Here is an 18258-nt window from a genome sequence, read left to right as displayed (position 1 = left end):
AAAAACAAAGCCTTTAAGGATTCTTGGCTCTGAGAAGCACCTGAAGACTACGGTAGTAAACAAAAAAATCTAAACTCTTTCACTGTACTTTCTGGTTTTGTCACGTTTCTCTGAAACTGCTTTCGAAAACTGATTTTAACTGTCATCTTTGCATTTTAAGGCATTCGACGTTGCTGAAGAGGGATAATAGAAATCTTGTGATTAAGATAGTTGCTGAGTTTCCTACAAGGTCATGTTTTTCTAATATATGCATAATTCTGTAATTAAAAACTGTAACTTTCAACAGCAAATTATGACAGTGACACTCCTCACTAGTAGATGCCGAGCTTGTCCCAGAAGTCACATACATGGTCCCTGGTTCCCACTTGTGCATGTGACCGCACCGTCAGGTTCATGCTGAGCCAGCCACTGGTGTCGGAGTAGCGCGGCCAAACGGGGAGACGCTGCTCTCGGCAGAAAGTGGTCTGATGCACCCTGGAAGAGGGGTCACCAGTGTGGGTAAAGGCCCCCCAGTAGCACTGCATCCGATTAGACAGCAGCTTCTCCGGTAGGGACAGGGTGTAGTTAGCCACAGATGCCGAGTCAAAAAGAAAGGGCAGCTCAGCACCGTGGCAGACATGCTGGTAGCAGAAAGTTATACCTGACCAGATGCGGTGGTCTGAGGCCACATGATCGAACACGTACAACCACACCTGACTGCCTGCTGCAGTGCCAGCACGCGCTGACCTCCTGGAGGGACACAGGAACACATAATCAGTGACGATCTGGGGAGAGAAATAAAGAAGAAAAATGCTAATCAGACTATTCAAACTTCCTTAGTTTCTTTAGCTTGAAGTCAATGTTTTTAAACACTAGTGACCTGACTTTGTCGTGGGACAGAAACAAAGGTCAAACTGCAATGACATTTTCTACAAACAATGCACGGCCATCAGGGTTTACCTTTAGCACCACCAAAAGGTTCCGCTCTGTGGTTTTGTGTGAAAGGTGTCAACTATAGAAAAGAATATCATGAAATTTGGTGAGAAAGCCAGAAAAATAATTTCTCCATGATGTCTGATTAACAAGGTGCTTCATTCACACCTTCATGGCTTTACTCAGCTCAAAGGAAACAATGCTGTTGCATGAGCTCTTTTCTTTGTCATTTGCCAACAACTGCTACTTTCTGTACCTTCATGTCAGCCTTTCTTTAGTCAGCAGCAATATAATGAATAAGCAGACCACCGAGAGATGAGGACTGACTGATGTGATTGCATTCTGATCCTAATGCTTGTATCTATATAAAAAGTGAAATTGGGGTATGTAACCCAGAAGATCCCACAACTTTCAGTTGCTCCATAAGCAGGTGAAAGTTGTGCAAGTTGTGCAAACTAACTAGCGGACTAGACTTCTACAAAGAGATTAGCAAAACAGCAAAGCTGCTATTCCCTCCTGGCTAAAAGGAAGCAAAGAAAAGAAAAAGGTAGACCGCCTTCTCCTGTTTGTTACCTGGAAACCAGTGTGTCTTTTTCAGGAGCTACAACCTGCCCCCACACAGCTACACTCAAATACAGACGGGCTGATTTGGAGAGAGTAAATTAACATGCATGCACAAACACAGAATCTTGACACACACTCTTGCTCCCTCTTCAAATCTTTACACTTGTGTCTTAAACAAGACATAAGTACTGATGTATTAATCCCCAACTAGTAAATACTGTACACTGAGCACTGATGTCATAACAAGTGGAGAAGAAATGTTATGTAACGCATGCTCTCTATTAAACAAGATATAGAGCTCTTGAAATACTTTTCCTCTGACTGACTTCCTGATGTCTGTTGTTATTTTTACCATTATTTACCTAATGCCATAGAGCTATGCTTCTAGAACAATATGCCATGTGCATAACCTCCCATGGAAAATGTCTACAACCCCAATTTGAACTAATTTGGCGACACGTCAGTAATATGACTTGATATAAAAAGAGCACATTAGAAAGACAGAGTCACTCAGAAGTAAAAGATGAGCAGAGACATCAATCAATAGAAAACTCTGTCTAGAAATTGTGAAGCAATAATGTTCCTTGTCATAAAATTCCAAAGGCAGAATATTCCATCATTTACAGTAGATTATGTCATCAACAGATTCTGAGAGTCTGGAGACAGCCCTACTGGATGCCTGTGGTCCTCTGGTCTTGACCTACCACTGCATTAGAAACAGGCATGATTGTGTCAGGGAGACTCGGGAATACTTCCAGAAATCATTGTCTGTGAACACAGTTCACCGTGCCATCCACCAATGCAGGTTAAAGCTCTATCATGCAAAAACGAGAGGCCATATGTGAACATGATCCAGAAACATTGTCATCTTCTCTGGGCCAAAGCTTGAAAATGGGCTGAGATAAAGTGGAAAACATTTCTGTGGCTCGATGAATTAAAATTTTATATTCTTTTTGTAAATCATAGACGTGAGGCCATCCACACTAAAGAGGAAAGGGACATTCTGGCTGGTTATCAGGGCCTCTTTTTCCACCTACTCATGTACCTGAATTGTTGCCAAATAACCTATTAGGTGCAACATGTTTTTCCAGCTGTTTCTATTTAGTATAACGCACTCTGCCAGCCTTATGTTGCCCCATTCCCAAAATTTTTGAGAGATATTTAACTGCTAACTAATTCAAGATGAGCTAAAATCTTTCGTAAAAGAGCAAAATATCCCCCTTTCAACTAAGTGTTCTTTGTTCAATTGTGAATAAAATATTGGTTTATGAAACATGCAAATAATTGCATTATGTTTTCACTCGCATTTTACTATTACATCATACAAGTTGAGTTAACTAAATACATTTAGCAGGGAATACTACATTTAAACATTTTATGGTCTCTACAGTGTTCCAGGGAAGAAGGAGCTGAATGCAACTCAATTAATATGCGCAAAAGAAAGTTTCTCCAGAACTCTTTAAGCTCCCGGGTCCTGCGGTCAAAATGAAAGACGCTCGGGAAAGGACCCCCTAAAAGAACCTGGTGCCAGGAAAAGCCAGCTTTCATCGTGCTTTTTGCGCACACAACACACTCGAATAGATTCTGAAAGTTGTATGCTTTCATAAAAAGTTTGATACTGAATTGAGAATTCATTTTGAATCGTGAACCCCTCCCAAGAATCTTAATGCAAAGAAAATCATGTGATATATAATCAAGATTTGCTGCCCGAGTTATTGGCAAGAGAGGGCATGACAGAACCCTGCTTGTCTCTATAATAATATTAGAGCCTAATTCTTGGTAGAATTGCATTCACGTGCTAATGTATGTGCTGTGTATGTGCCTGACGGCGATGGATTTACTTACTAATATATGTAATTGAGAAACAAAGGGCCCAAAGTCCACAGTTAGCGAAGGCAAACTGATTGATTTAACTGCCTGAGGTCCAACTGTCACCCCATCCAACCAGAGACAGTAATACATGTAAAAATCATGACAAATACTTGACCAGCTGTAATTTTGACTGTGATACACATAAAAGCCATTGGTACCAAACTAATAAATCAAAAACTGGGACATTTTAAGTGTCTTTTAGCACCAAAGACGTGTGGTTCCCAAGATTAAAAGATCATAAATAAGATCATATGTGTGTTGGCCTCCTTTTTGGAGGTTTTATTGAAAATATTTTTCTCTTTCATTTGTGCTGTGTTACATTGCATAACAATGGAAACACATCTAACTCTTTCATGCAGTGAATGCTGAGCCATTTGAAATTGATTTTCTGATGAAACCTTGCTGTTGAGGAGAACATAATTTAATAAACTAAACATTGCTGCCACACTGGAAAACAAGGTTGAAACATGTGTCCCTGTGTCAATGGCCAATTCTTGTTTACCACTTTCTTTTATTTGCGTCGCATCTGATCAGTTAGAATGTTGCAAATTCAAAGTGCAATTGAAAAAAAATGCACACACACCAGAAACATCAATGTAAGAAAAGGAATAAAGCTGAGCTCTCCACATCAGCCTCCTCTGCATCTCACTGGCTGTGCTGCTGTGCTGACCCCCCAGCTGCTATGGAGAAGTGTTCTTTATGAACATATGGGCGGAGGTGAGAGCTCTGGCTGTGACTGCACTGTGTCCCTACTGCACAGTGAGCTGTGACTGAATACTAAAAATGTCCAGCGGTGCCACCAACTGACCCCCCCCCCCCCCCCCCCCCCCCCCCCCCGGTCACCACTCTGTGATCTGCATTGAAAAACTGACAGAAAAGCTGCTAAAGGCTTTCTCCTCTCGACTGTGTCATCATTCAAAAGTCCACTTAAGAGTTTTCACAGCATCGAGAACTCAAAAGTAGGACGCATATATACTGTGGCAACCTGACTGAAAGAGAAAGAAAAAATGCAATGCAACTATGGAAGTAACACATCATTTCTGTACAAAACTCATAATTAATTGATGTGCTCAGGCCTCTGTGGGAATACAACATGCAAGTTTAAGATAAAAGTCTTGTCTTTTTAGGAAACACAGCAAAGCCATTTCCACTAGTAAGTGTGTGTTCAATACAACCGTCTCTCATTGCCTCAGTAAATGAAAGAACATGAATGTTGTACAGACTACTCTGAGTACCTCTGACTAAACAAGGCAGGTCTTGTTTTTTCAGACCTTTTATGTAATAATGAAAACACAGATACTTATAGAAAACGTAATTAAAGTGTGACACAGCTTGCTGAATTCAGATGACATATATCGGTGGTGATATTAGAATCTAACATTGAACAGTACTCCCTGTCTCAACTATAAATCCAGTAACCATGGATCTCAGTCCCAGCAGAATGCTCAGCTGAAATGAACTGCATGGCCATCTGTGGTGGTCGATGTGTGAAAATACATTTGCATTTTGCTTTAAACCTGCCCTTTACATCTGTTGTTTGTTCGTTTAAAATCTATTTTAATACAGCCACATTCCAGATGTATTTTTTCTTGTTTTGTTTCATTTTTGTTCTGATGACTAATAGTTTGCTAATAGGGCTGATAGACTGGGTAATTTAATAAAACCTTAAGTATTGCACATATTGAAAGATTTACCTTATAAAGGTGGTAGAGGAAAAGTTATAGGATCATTATAGCTAAGTAATCTTGTTGAAAATATCAATATCTGTTGCAAATGTTTTCATTTCACAGACCAAACAAGAAACTCACTCACAATGTCAATGACTTGCACAGCTAGAAATGTGTCTTTCAATAGTTGCTAAAAGTTAATTGTTAGGTTTGATTTAAATGTAATATCTAAACTATATTTACCTCAGATTTGATTATCAAACATCTCTCTCTCTTAAGGGAGACCTTGGTTCTATTCACAACATGCTAATTATCCAACACAGTTCATAGTCATGTATGATCTGAAGCTAAAATGGCTAACGTGCTTGCAAAGACTTCTCTAATTTTCTTATGGAAATATAAGGCTTTATAGCAACTGAATACAAGTAGTTTCACCATCTAATTGCTAACTCTGTCTGCTGTCTTGTGGCGCACAGATAGTTCTATGAAAGCTTCCTCTCTGAAAACAAATGCCTGGAAATTAGGTTGACAGGAACCAAACCAATCAGTAAAGTTGAGGGAAGTAAAAACCATATAAATTCATTTAAAGGTGACATATTATGCCTTTTTCTAATAATTGAGTGCAACTTTCTGAAGTGTTATTGAGATGTTTGAGGCTTTGGTCAAAACACCTCTTGGTTTAAGCACAATGGCCCTTCTCTCAGTCCTACTTTACACCTCTCTGAGTACAGTGTCTTTGGAGGGGCAGAGAGTGAGCCATACCCTGTCCTTCTGGTGAGGTCAGCGGCTACTAATAGTTTAGCAGCATAGCTGTATGCTAGCAGTAGATGCTAGTTTTAGTTAGTGCTGAAGGAATAACGTTCTAACGTTATGGCACTGAGAGTTGGAACTTATCCCTCTCTGAAGCTCAGTTTCTTCAGTCCAGTGTTGAATTGGACCGAGTTGGTAAAACAGTCCAATGAAAAGTGGTTGCTGCATATACACAGTCTCTAAATATTGCTGGAACATTAACCTTATATATAGCGTAACCACTGACTCTTATATACTTATATACTCTGAGGCTGGTGGTAGATGTAAGATGCATACTTCCTGACAACTATACTATAAGCGTGTGAGCATGTGGTTGTGTTTTTGGGGAGTGTTTCACTTGCTGGTGACGTCAGACACCAAGACATATCTCATTTATGCTCAACGTTAAAAACGCAGACACATACAAACAGAGCCTTCTGTCCGTCCTCTGCATTAATTTTGTGTGTATTTTGATATGTTCTCAAAGATCTTGCGGATGCATATCCAAACGCAGCAAACGGAGCAGTACCACCAGAAATTGTGAGAGCAGTGTTGTGCAGCATAGCTCACGTAACCAGCGAAAGGAAAAAACAAGAGGAAGACAAAAACAAAAATGGCAGAACTCTGTCCACATGCCGCAGTGTATTTAATGGCTGCAAAATATTGCGAATCTTCATGATTCCCTCCACCATCGTCGTTGTTTGCTTTTGTCAGAAACTTTTTTTTTTTGCTTTTTTCAGATATCGGAACTCAGAAGTGAACTCTGAATTCTGCACTGCCCTCTGGTGGATATTTTGCCAAACAACCATGCCAACATAAACCAAGCATCGGCGTATGTGGGCAGTGACGCTTGACAATGTTTGAAATGGACGTACCCATTTATATACAAAACTGGAGTATAAGTGAGTCTTAATATGCTCTCAAGAACAGAAAAAAATTCTTTCTATAGCCCCTTTAAAGATGGTAAAACACTGAAGAAATGAAGGAAATGGAAAGTTAAATGATAATTTGTGGATTTAACACTACAATTTTCACACTCAGACCTATCATTCATTAGAGCGTGGGCAAACCAAAAATAATGATAAGTGCAGATTTAAAACTAAAATTCTAAAATTTTACTGTAACAGTTATAATGTAACAGTTACATTATTACATAGTTTTATCACCATTCTCTCTTTCTTCATTTATACAACAAGGGTGTCAGTTCACACGGTCGGTGATTCTAGTAATCATTTGGTCATAATTCCTCAGCTGAGCCCTCCTGTCTTTGCAGATGTTCATAAGAAACAAGTCCAAGTTCCTCATCAAAGGCTGTAGACAGCACAGGACACAGCCAAGTCCTCGTTTCACACCAATCTCAGGCTAAGTGGGACAGTATCGACGCATAAAAGTCTACCTCGGACAGAGTGGTTATTGACTATAATAATATAGTATATTGATTATTAAGGTGTACTAGGGTGCAATCTTTAGAGAAACTGTAAAAATAAAACATGAGCTAAATTTCTTACTCTACAGGCCTTGCTTAGCATATTAAATATTAAAGTTTGTGACAGTACAATAAGGAATAAACTGAACAAGTATGTCTTGGTTGTAAGGGTTGCAACAACAAAGGCTCCTTACTCTAAAAACAACTTGACATCACAACTTAGGTTTGCAAAATTACATCTGATCAAACCACAAGATGTCTGGAACAGCAGATGAGACCAAAGTGGATATGTTTAGCTGCACAAACACTTCATACCAGCTGTCACACACAGAAGTGAATGGGTGATGATTCAGGATTGTTTGCAGCCATGTGACCTGGGTAACTTGCAGTCACTGAGTTGAGCACAAACTATTTTGATACACTATACCAAAGTATTATAGAGTCCAAAGTGAGGCCATCTGTCTGATGGCTAAAAGCTAGGCTGAAATTGAGTCATGCAACAGAACAATTATCCCTAACACAGCAGCCAATTTACAACAGAATGGCTGAGAAAGAAAAGAAATGTTGCAATGACCCAGCGAAAGTCAGCCTAACTGCAAAACCTCAACCCAACTGAGACTTTTATATATATGGATTCCAAGAAAAAGTTTCACAATGATGTGAAAGACTGATAAAGTCAAACATGAAACATTTACTTTAAGTTGCTGCTGCTAAAGATGTTTCTATAAACTATTAAATCATGGGGTGTTTCTCGCACAATGCTCATACATCTTAGCTTCATTTTTGTTAAATATTGTCTCAGTGTAATATGTTTTGTTCTTCTCATTTGGGATTCTGTGTATTTCGTTTTTTAAGACCTAGTAAGGAACAGATGACTTTATTATGCCCTTATACATCAAACCTTACGTCTGAAAAAGTGTGTACTTTCTGCTTCACAACTGCAAAAGCCTTCAGGCTCTTGAAAGCATCATCTCAAAATGGCAAGTGTGCATATTTTGAGATTCGAAAATGAAAGCTCAAAGACATGCATTTTCTGACATACACTCCCCTCCCAACCCACTGTGTTTTCTCCTACGCAGTGCCAAGTCTCAAAGGCACCACAAGGGCAACACAGTACGTGTGTAACCAGCTCACTTGCGCTGCTGCTGCTGCCTCCCTAAGCCGCTAACTGAGCGGAGTGGAGACAGATGCTTCAGTTTGGTGGGAAAGAGACCTCGCCTGCAGTGCAGTGCTGGAGACACTTTTCCTAAATGTGCCTAGATTTGTTGGTAGTTGCTGAGGAGGTCTGAAAAATAGCTAGATCTAATGACAAAGTAGCTAAGGCGTTAACAGTGCACACGCCCAAGGCAGCCCTGTCACAAAGACTTACCCCTTTTCACATATTTTTTTACCTTAAATGGGGCCATAATTTACAAAATGCATATCAAGCTCTGTTAACTAAGACTGAAACTATCTTTTGTGACAATAAACATGCAAGGAGAATGTTTGTTGAGAAAGCAGATCAAGAGAGAAGTTTGTTATATAGTTATATAGCATTCGACCCAACCTGCCTTCTTTTTGAAACCACATACATTGCTCCTGGTGGACAATAGGTGAAATGCAGTCTTAAGACAATATCCTCATTGGCTTTGTTTTTCAAACCTGGAGACTTTGTCCATTTATACAATCTATACTTACAACGCAGAAGACTGGTATTGTTCATCATAATTAACATCAAAGTTTGGCCTGCTAGCATGCTAAACTTTCCTCGATAAATAATATTCCTTGATGAATAACCTGACCATAGACTGCTTTCTGGCCTTTCATGAAAAACGTGTATATCGCTGCAATCACGTACATCTGCAATCACGTTGTTCTGAGCCTGTCTTACCTGAGCTAGCATATTCCTGTGGTCAGCATCCCTGTACATAGGAAGGTATTTGTGTAGGATCCGTAGAGCATGTTGTTTAAAGATGGCAGTGATATACACGGTGCTCTCCACTGCAGACACTGGCTTGTTGAAGACTCCGTACACAAAGAGCACCCCTTCTTCTGAGGTTGTACCTGTGGAGAGAAAACAATCCTAACAAATACTCTTTTAAGCTGTTTTTAGACTTGCTATGATTCAGTTGACTGTCTGAAGTCCAATTGTGTCTGGGTTTAAAAATCATTCCTATACACTGAACAATGCTTTTGCGGAACGTCAAATTGTCTTTTAACAAAGACCTATGGGAGTCCAGAACTGGAATAATAATCATACAATGCCATTTTTTCTTTATTCGACATGTTTGTGTGCTGTCGTGTCTCTTACCCAGCAGCAATGCCTTCTCTTTCTGCCAGTGGCCCTTCTGAAATGCAGTGATAGCCTGCTCCTTAATTAACTCACCATCTATGTACGGACCCCATGTTTCAAAAACCTCTAGGAACCTGAAGGGGTTCATGATCTTAGAACCTGGAATGGAGAGAAACATCACATTGAAAATTCAGTCTCATTTTGAAAATAGAGGAGGGAGGATGGTAAGTTTAAAACAAAAGGAAGAACTATATCTTTCTACAAAGCGAGATGCTAAATTCTCTTAGTGTCATTCGTTCTTCTTTAGAAAAATGACATTCCACTATCAGATTTTATATCTTCCCTCACACTGGCTTTTTCTCCCTGATTTCTTTTTAGCTCAGGCAACCAGAGAACTGTTGTCCAGGACAGAGTTACAGAAGAGTTACCAATAATCCTGTAAACCATAAATATATTACATTCATTTTTTGCTATATGGCAGTAAAATCCCTTTAATTACTCCTATATTGGGAATACAGTTAATTTTTTTTTCTTTTTCCCCAGTATCTCAGGATAACTTGCATTCTTTTAACATATTTTGCAGATAAACATGTCATGAGTGTTGCTCTAAATTCAAGGTGTGTGGCACCCTACTCGTTTTCATCTGTGCAGCCAGGATGGTCTGTGAAGGGAGAGACAACAGGCAGACATAGTCGCTCATGGAGCAGTTGGTCTGTTTAGCAAAACTTTTTCCCAGCTTCAGGGCATCATGTCTGGGAAAGAGATGCAGAAAAACAAAATTACAGTTCAGTTTGAAGTTGACCAGAAGTGTGTCAGAGACACCCCTGCAAGGTTTGAACACATCAAGGGCTGAGGAAAGCCCATAGCCCTCACATTAATTTGTGCCCTTGACAGCTAAATGTTGTTTTTTTATTACTTTATTATAATTTGTAACTCAAGCCAAACCAAGCTGATGGCTCCTCACCTGGTTTTAAGTGGGATGGAGAACGGCAGGCTCTGCAGGACAGCTTGTTTAAACAGAGGCTTGCTGCTCTGGATCATCAGGTGAAGACTCACTGACTGAGCACCTGCACTCTCCCCGAACATTGTCACCTGACAAAGCAAAACAAAATCAAAAGCTTTGTGTTGATTAAGAATGGACATTTTCACAATGTGAGCAACTTTGGAAAGAAATTGTGGTTTGTTTGGGGGTCACTTTGTTGTTGTGAACAAAAAATTACAAGATTTGTTGTTAATTAATGAGAACTGTCAATATTTTCTTTGCTCTTGTTTAATGTGGTAATGGTTAATGTTTTCTTCTTTTCTTTCTTCATATTCTTAAACTAAGTTCCATATATTGTGCTTATGTGTGTTACAATTGTAAAAACCCACCTCACTGTATTGAGCTGAACTAATCTTTATAACATCACAACAGTTCAAAAAGTACATTGAATGCTACCTTATCTTGTGATATTGACCTTGGATGTGGATTTGAGTGTGTATGCTTGCTTGCCTTGCTGGGGTCACCTCCAAACGCAGCAATGTTCCGCTGAACCCAAAGAAGAGCTGCCTGCTGATCCAAAATTCCATAATTCCCTGCAGCTGAGGTGTGAGGATCTTTTCCCGACACAAGGAATCCAAATGCGCCTTCAACCATGCACCAATTCACATGATCAGCTAGACATAATCAACTCAGGCACGACACTCATTTCCTCTGTGCTGCAAATTACCATTCACATGTCACTGCTCCTGTTTTCAGTCTTGCTGGAAGGCCATTCAATATAATGACACAGACAAATTATTCAGCTTACTGTCTTACACACACACACACACACACACACAAGATACACATATGCGCTCCCATTTAACAAAATACCTGCTTGTTGACTTCCCCGAGCCAATTCCACTGCTAAAGTTTTGTCTTTATTTGTGCACACATGGTACAATTTATGTCATAACTTGATATATAAATGTAAAATACACAAATAGGATCTCCATTTTCCTATGTTAATACACACCTTATTACAATAGAATTATATCCATACAATATTCATATTTGAGTTAAAAAAAAAACACCACATATTCTTACCAAGTCGATACTCCACGTTTACAACAACAGTGTGGGTGAAGTTACTGATGAAGCGTCCATCATGCATGGGCTTGGAGGCAGACCCAGCTATGAAATCCCCCCCATGGATCCACACCATGACGGGCAGGAGGCTTTGCAGAGGAGAACTGAAGTTCACATCTCGAGGTACAAAGATGTTAAGGTACAGACAGTCCTCACTGACCTTTTGGAGACATAAGGAGCTGCAGGTCATTTGATTTTTGTTTCCTGAAAATCCGACTTTCATTAAAAGCCATACATAACTATTTTTGTTGAGCTACTCAACAATGCTGCTCAAGTATGGTGTCAGTTGGGAAAGTGATGCTAAGCATTCACATAATGAAATGAAAAGTTGGATTTAATGGTTCAAAAGAAGAGTGTTCCCTCCAATACAGGGTGTGTGTTGAGTCTATTTAGTTTTTACTGTTCCCATGGATACGAGTTTATGTTTTAGAATTAGGGAGCAAACTTTTCCACTTTTTTGCAAATAGATCATTTCCAGAGCTCGACCATTCATAAGGAGCTTGGAGTAGAGCTGCTGCTCCTCCATATAAAAAAGGAGTCAGCTGAGGTGGTTCGATTATGATGTCTCAGAAAGTTTTCGGGCACGTCCAACGGGGGGGAGGCCCCAGGGTAGAATATGCTGGAGGAATTACATGTCCCATCTAAAATAAGACTCAGAAATAGAGATCAGATGTGATTTACATGAAACACCAAGGATCCAGGACACTGTATAGCTCAACTGGTAAAGGGGTGGTTGTAGTCGTCCGCAACTGGTGACCAAACTGATTTGATAAAAAGACCAAATATCAGTGTCTTTAATCTGAACTGTTGCTGACTAAATAGTTTACGTTCTTTGTCACTTAGTTGTAGCAGTTTGTTAGCATGTGAAATTTGATACAGACATAGTAATCTTGTTTAAACTGAAACTATTTTTTAAAAATGTACAATTCCTTTGTTGATGCTTGCAAAAATCTTCAGCAGTTATAGCATGTTAACTATGAAAAATGCCTTCATACATCTCTGACTCAAACTACCTTAAGGCTGACATACACTGTATCTTTGATCCTAGTAGTCATATTTTTTAGGTTCTTCAAAAGTTTAATGACTGAACATTACACCCACGATTATTTAAAGAAAAACTTTAACCTAAAACAACAGCTCCATATTCAGTCAGCACCAGTTCCACTGCTGTAGGGCTAACTGAAAAGTAGAAAATAGAAACTTTGGAAATACGGTAAAGCCCCTTTACTTCCCATCGCAATTCCAACTCAGGTATCCAACTAATTCCAGATAACATCTGGTTTGTGAGTGCAATATTTAGATTTTAGTCACAGTAATTTATTGGCTCCTGCTCCAATCAGCATTGTCGTGAACATAACACTCAAAGAATCATAAATTAGTCTTAAGAATCTCAGAAAGTTGTGTTTATCAGAAATGGTGCTCGATCACAGCCTGCAGGAAATGCTGTCATACATTCTCCTCATGTTGCTGTAGCTTAGACGCTTGTCCTATGGGAGGAAGTGGTAGTTTCTGGATGTAACTCATTGTAGCTATGTCCAATCGGCCTGTTTTAGCGGGTGTACCCTGCTAGCCACACTTGCTTGTACATGCTAATTTTCAATGAGGGTGCTGCGCCCAGAACAAAACTGGGATCAGCTGACTTTTTCTTCAAAGAAACACACAACACACATTTATTGATTGTTCTAAATGGAGACTCTGTCACTGACATTACCAACTCATGGAGAAAAAGGGAGAAAACATTGATCAATTCTATCTGTCTGCAAAAGAGCCAGCAGTTCATGTTAATCATCTGTATAATCTAGTCAAAAATATTAAATTAATCTACAACAAATATGTCAGAAAGTTGTTGTATCAGAAATTGTGGTCCAGCATAGCCTGCATGATATAACATATTGTCATCTATCAATTTTGTAGTAGCTTACAGACCCTCCAACAAATTTGAAACAGACTTACATTCAAACAAATACAATTCTTCAAATGCAATTAGAAGAAAATCTTAAATGCTACAAAACATAATTTCGCTTCGATTGCTAGTTTCCCCCCTTTCCACAACAATGTAGTAAACTTAACATTAGCGTATTTCACTGTGGGCTAATCAGGGCATGCATTAGGTCAAGCTGACACTAGAGTGCCCTCTGCTGGATTTCAAGACAAACTACTTGTATGACGCATCCAGTGCATGTTCTGAGGCACTTACAAAATGTCATTTCTGAATAAGAAAGAGTAACTGATATTTGAAAATGACCCATTTTCCAGCAAATGTTCAAGTTTTGAAGAAAATAGCAAGTATAAAAGATTGTATGTTTTCTCCATTAGTATTTAATTCCCATGAAGTCATATAAAATAATTTAAATGTTAAATGTTAAATGTCTTGGCTTTAGTCATTTCAGAATCCTGGTCAGAGTTCTGTGGAAATGGTTTCACTGGACTCAGCCTATCAATCAGTCTTTATTTATATAGCAACTTTCATACAAAATATATGGCACAAAGTGCTATACATAAGAAATAATAACAGTGAAGATAAAAAAAAACAGCCATACCACCCTACCCACCCAAGTCCTCAAACCCACAAGCATACACATCGACTCTCACACAGACAAACATGCACGCATGGATTAATAGGCGCGTGAGTGCAATAGTATTCACAGAAAGCAGGAAAAGGACGTATTTGGATTTTAGCATTACCTGTTTACTATTACTTACTTAAAATATCTTAAAACAGCCCAGCAACAACTAAGAAATGTTCCTTACCATCTTAGGACACTCCTCTGTGATAGGTCCACTGCAGGCCTGCATGCATGCCGCTCGAGGGAAGGAGGCATCGTAAACCCCCAGCCAAGGGCTCACAGATCTGGGGGGCTTCCAGCGGTAAGCCCCAACAGGGGGATCTGCATAGGGTACTCCATAGAATAAATAGGATTTATCCACAGTAATCCCCTTGACCGGGCCATTTTTGGTAAACACCACTGGTCTAGGAGCAGCATCTGTTACCTGACTGACAGCTTTGCGTTCGGTTTTCTGTATGAACGTCAGGTCCTCTGAGTGTCTGAGCTCCTTGAGAGAGTTTATCTCAAAGTCTCTGGTGATGATGAATGGCTCGACTCTCACAAGAAGTCCGTGGTAGATATTTCTCAAAAAACTGACAAGGTCTATTTCATCATTATTCTTCGTCACCTCTCCAGAGGAAAGCACTAAAGTTGTTGTGCTCAGCAGCAGCAGATACTGCCAGCTCTCCATATTGTGCCAGAGTTCTCTTATACTTCCCAAATACCCTGCTGCTTAGATCATGATTTGACTTGAATTATGGACCAGCTGAGGTAGAGGCATTGCAGCTCCCATATGTGCGCAGCCTCAAACTCTTCACAAGCTGTGCATGACTCCAATTTGGCTGGTTGCTTGTGGAGATTTCTCAGACAAAAGCCGTTCTGTCTGACTGCTGTCCTGCAGATGCTGAACAGCTGGACACAGGCACCGATGCAGGATCACTAATAAGGGACAAGTTGTCTTTCCTTTGCTTCATAAAGGCTAATCACAGTCACACATAAAGTAAATGGGAAAAGGAGGTCATGCAGCAGATTTCGAGGAGGAGGAGGAAGAAAAATTGTATTTGTTTTTTTTTATGCTTTTTTTTTTCTTTTACCTGTCAAGTGTATCAGTAACTGGTGTTTACTTTGTGCAGATATCTATATAGGTGGTCTTCTTTATTGCAGATTGAAACAAACCTGTGATAAGGTACGCAGAGCCACCTACAGGCCTTCTGCACGACAACATGCAGGAAGTCAGGAAAGAGAGGTCAGCTGTTTCAGGAATAAAAAAAAGTCACACAATTATGCTTCTCTTGCTTTTATCTATCATATGTGGAATACATCAGTGTTCATGTAGGGAATCTGCAAGTTTTAAAGTCTTAAAAAGCATTTCAGACAGGTGAGGTAGTTTGGGCATCTGACTGGGATGCCCCCTGTTTGCCTCTCTGAGAGGAGACCCCAAGACAGACCAGAATACACTGGAGGGATTTTATGTTTCCCTGAATTAAGTGAGTATAGAAAATGGATGGATGGATGGATTTTATGTTCCCTCTGGCCAGGGAACACCCCAAGATTCTCCAGGAAGAGTTTGAAAATGTTGCTAGGGAGACCCTCCTGAACCTGCTGCTTCTGTGACTGAATGTCAGATAAGCAAGGAAAAAAATGGGATGGAAAAGCACTTAATTCATTTACACCACAAACAGGGTACAATGATTTATAAAAAAGCATCAAATTGAAAAGATCTCAAGCAACTATTGTTGTCTTTAACTTTAAAGAATTAATGGCAAGTTTTGAAAAAAAAAAAACAAGAAAAAACTTACTATTGTCACAGATTGTCATTTCTGTAGCATAGAGGTGTCCAAGATACATGTGACCGGTGAATCATGATCCCATGACACATGATGTTAATGGCAAGGAAGAGAAAAGAGATCGAAATAATCTAGAAAAGCATGGTAACTGACACAATTTAAAACAATGAGAAGCATTGATATTAAAGTAATGTAATGTAGTTTAATCCAGAGTGATGTAAAAAGAGAGTGGCGACAGTCCCACTAACCCTAACCCTACTCCTTTAGAAAAAAAGCAATGCGGAAGTCACGTGGGTCATGAAGCTGCCAATATTTCGAAACACCAGCAGTTCCGGCATTGCAACATCATTCTTGGTGTTTCGGAAGTATTTTCTCCAGTAAATTGATGAAATTACAAAATATTTTGGCATAGTGAGGCATTAGCTGACTGCTCTGTAACAAATTAGGTTAACAGCGTTATTTCATGGAGCCAGTTATATGCGTCAGTTAATCAATCGTGTTAACCAGCTTGTTGTGGTTTAACTGCGGTTAACTAATGTGAACAGGACTTCAGTCACTGTAGACATCGTCAATAAAGCCTGCTTTTATCTAAAATGTATTGTAGTTATTGGCAGTTTCTTTTCATATAAAGATTTTCTTTGATTATTAGATTTGTCCTTTGGTGGTGACCGTATCAGCACACCTGACTTTAGTTCCTGGCAGTAAACTATCTCAACTAGAAAATGTTTGTAGCTTTTGATCAGCAAGATTTTTGTGGTTCATTTAGTTCGTGTTATACATCCTTTGACAGACAATGCCTCAGGAGTGGCTCAACACGGCTGATACAGTGTGCAGAAGTGTTGAGCCACCCCTCATTTCTTTATATTTTTAATTTTCTGTGGTCCATTGTGTGTAGACACAACACTGGTTCATCCCTTGAGTCTTTTTTCTGCTTGAATGATTCATAGGTCAGAGTTAAGTGGCTTAACAAAGAAAAAAATCACATTCTATGAAAATGGTCAGGTACAAGGACTGGCCTGAAAATGAGTTAAGAAGCAGCCAATGTCCAAAGAAAAACTTTGAAAGACCTTCAGAAAGCCTGGAGAACTATTGCTCAAGGCCACTTTAAAGGAGTACAGGAAAGTCTGGCTGCTTGGAAGGAGACAGAAAGAAACAAGAGGTTGATTTCTCTGACAGTTAAGTCAACACCTACAGCACCTTCTAGAGTAATCCAGGTGTTTCCATTTTTATCAGAATCACTCATTAATTTCAGCCTGAATGTAGAAAAAGGTTGCCCTTCTAATAAGTTCATTCAATATTCTGTTACTTCCTTCAAAGCAACACATATTGCCACTTTTTTCCAGCGTGACTTTGCACCTGTGATAATTAATTGTTTCTCTGTTGGTGTTTGCAGTCAAAGTGAGCTGCTTGCATGCTGCCAAGGATCAATCCTCATTTGGACTTCAGCACATTTCTACAATGTCCAAACCTTTTAATTTGATCAAATACAGTTCATTGTTGCAGATTAATCTGCCCAACAGTATAAATAGCAGTAAAAGAACTTCTGCATTAAGGCTTGTTTTACATTTTCCATGATTCTACATTGTATAATAAAATGTTTGGTTGAAAGCTGTTTGTTTTTGCACAACCGACACACACTTATTTTGTCATCCAATATAGTTTTAACCAGAAAAAGTTTGACTTAGATTAATAGTTAAATCAATTAATTAATTCTTTTCAATAGTTTTCTGGCTTGACGCTCAATAAACAGGGTTACAGATAAATGTATTCAGTTCACATGAAAAGCAAAAAAATTAAATACAAAATACTTATGACTTCTACAGAAAAGTAGAATTAATATATATAATATATTATAACCCTCCCACTAGAGTGTGTAGAAAGCCCTCTATAAGCCCCCCGATAGCCGCCAATAACAACATCATTGCAGCTATGAACTAACTGAGAAAGCTTATAGTTAGGGAAGCCTGAAACATCCCATAGTTAAGCCCCAGGCCTAGACTACTGTCTTTTTTTCTCCCTTTTATATCCTCATGTGACATTATGTAAATTTGGCATTGTTGTCATTAACTTGTGTTTCCCTGTCTCAACAGGTATCCTTTGAATTATGTTATGGTGTTTGTTGTCCCCTCTTTGTCTGGAACCCCAGCTGGTTGAGGTGGATGGCCACCCTTCCTGAGTCTGGTTCTGCCAGAGGTTTCTCCCAGTTAAAAGGGAGTTGTTTCTCTCCACAGTCGCCTCATACATGTTCAGGAGGTGAGATTGGACCAAAGAGAAGTTTCGGTGCAATCTGTTGGTTTCCTTAGTTAGAAAACT

General features: G+C 39.3%; 2 protein-coding genes across 2 annotated transcripts; both read right to left on the bottom strand.

Annotated features, from left to right (window-relative positions):
* Positions 1-311: 311 nt before the first annotated feature.
* Positions 312-10798, bottom strand: LOC140282557 (cAMP-regulated D2 protein-like). Its single transcript, XM_072377010.1, has 5 exons — positions 10467-10798; positions 10136-10254; positions 9521-9661; positions 9101-9273; positions 312-764 (listed from the first exon to the last, which is right to left on the bottom strand). Exons 1-5 carry the CDS (start codon positions 10643-10645, stop codon positions 312-314), a joined length of 1065 nt encoding a protein of 354 aa, XP_072233111.1. The 5' UTR covers positions 10646-10798.
* Positions 10799-10892: 94 nt separating this feature from the next.
* LOC140282556 (cholinesterase-like) lies at positions 10893-14849 on the bottom strand. The gene is made up of 5 exons (XM_072377009.1): positions 14364-14849; positions 13175-13257; positions 11571-11791; positions 10991-11128; positions 10893-10897 (listed from the first exon to the last, which is right to left on the bottom strand). Exons 1-5 carry the CDS (start codon positions 14847-14849, stop codon positions 10893-10895), a joined length of 933 nt encoding a protein of 310 aa, XP_072233110.1.
* Between the last annotated feature and the right edge of the window lie 3409 nt (positions 14850-18258).

Source organism: Leuresthes tenuis, unplaced genomic scaffold (assembly GCF_036924035.1).
Source record: "Leuresthes tenuis unplaced genomic scaffold, fLeuTen1.0.hap1 SCAF_23, whole genome shotgun sequence".
Classification (NCBI taxonomy): Eukaryota; Metazoa; Chordata; class Actinopteri; order Atheriniformes; family Atherinopsidae; genus Leuresthes; species Leuresthes tenuis.
This window is presented reverse-complemented; position numbering and strand designations above follow the sequence as displayed.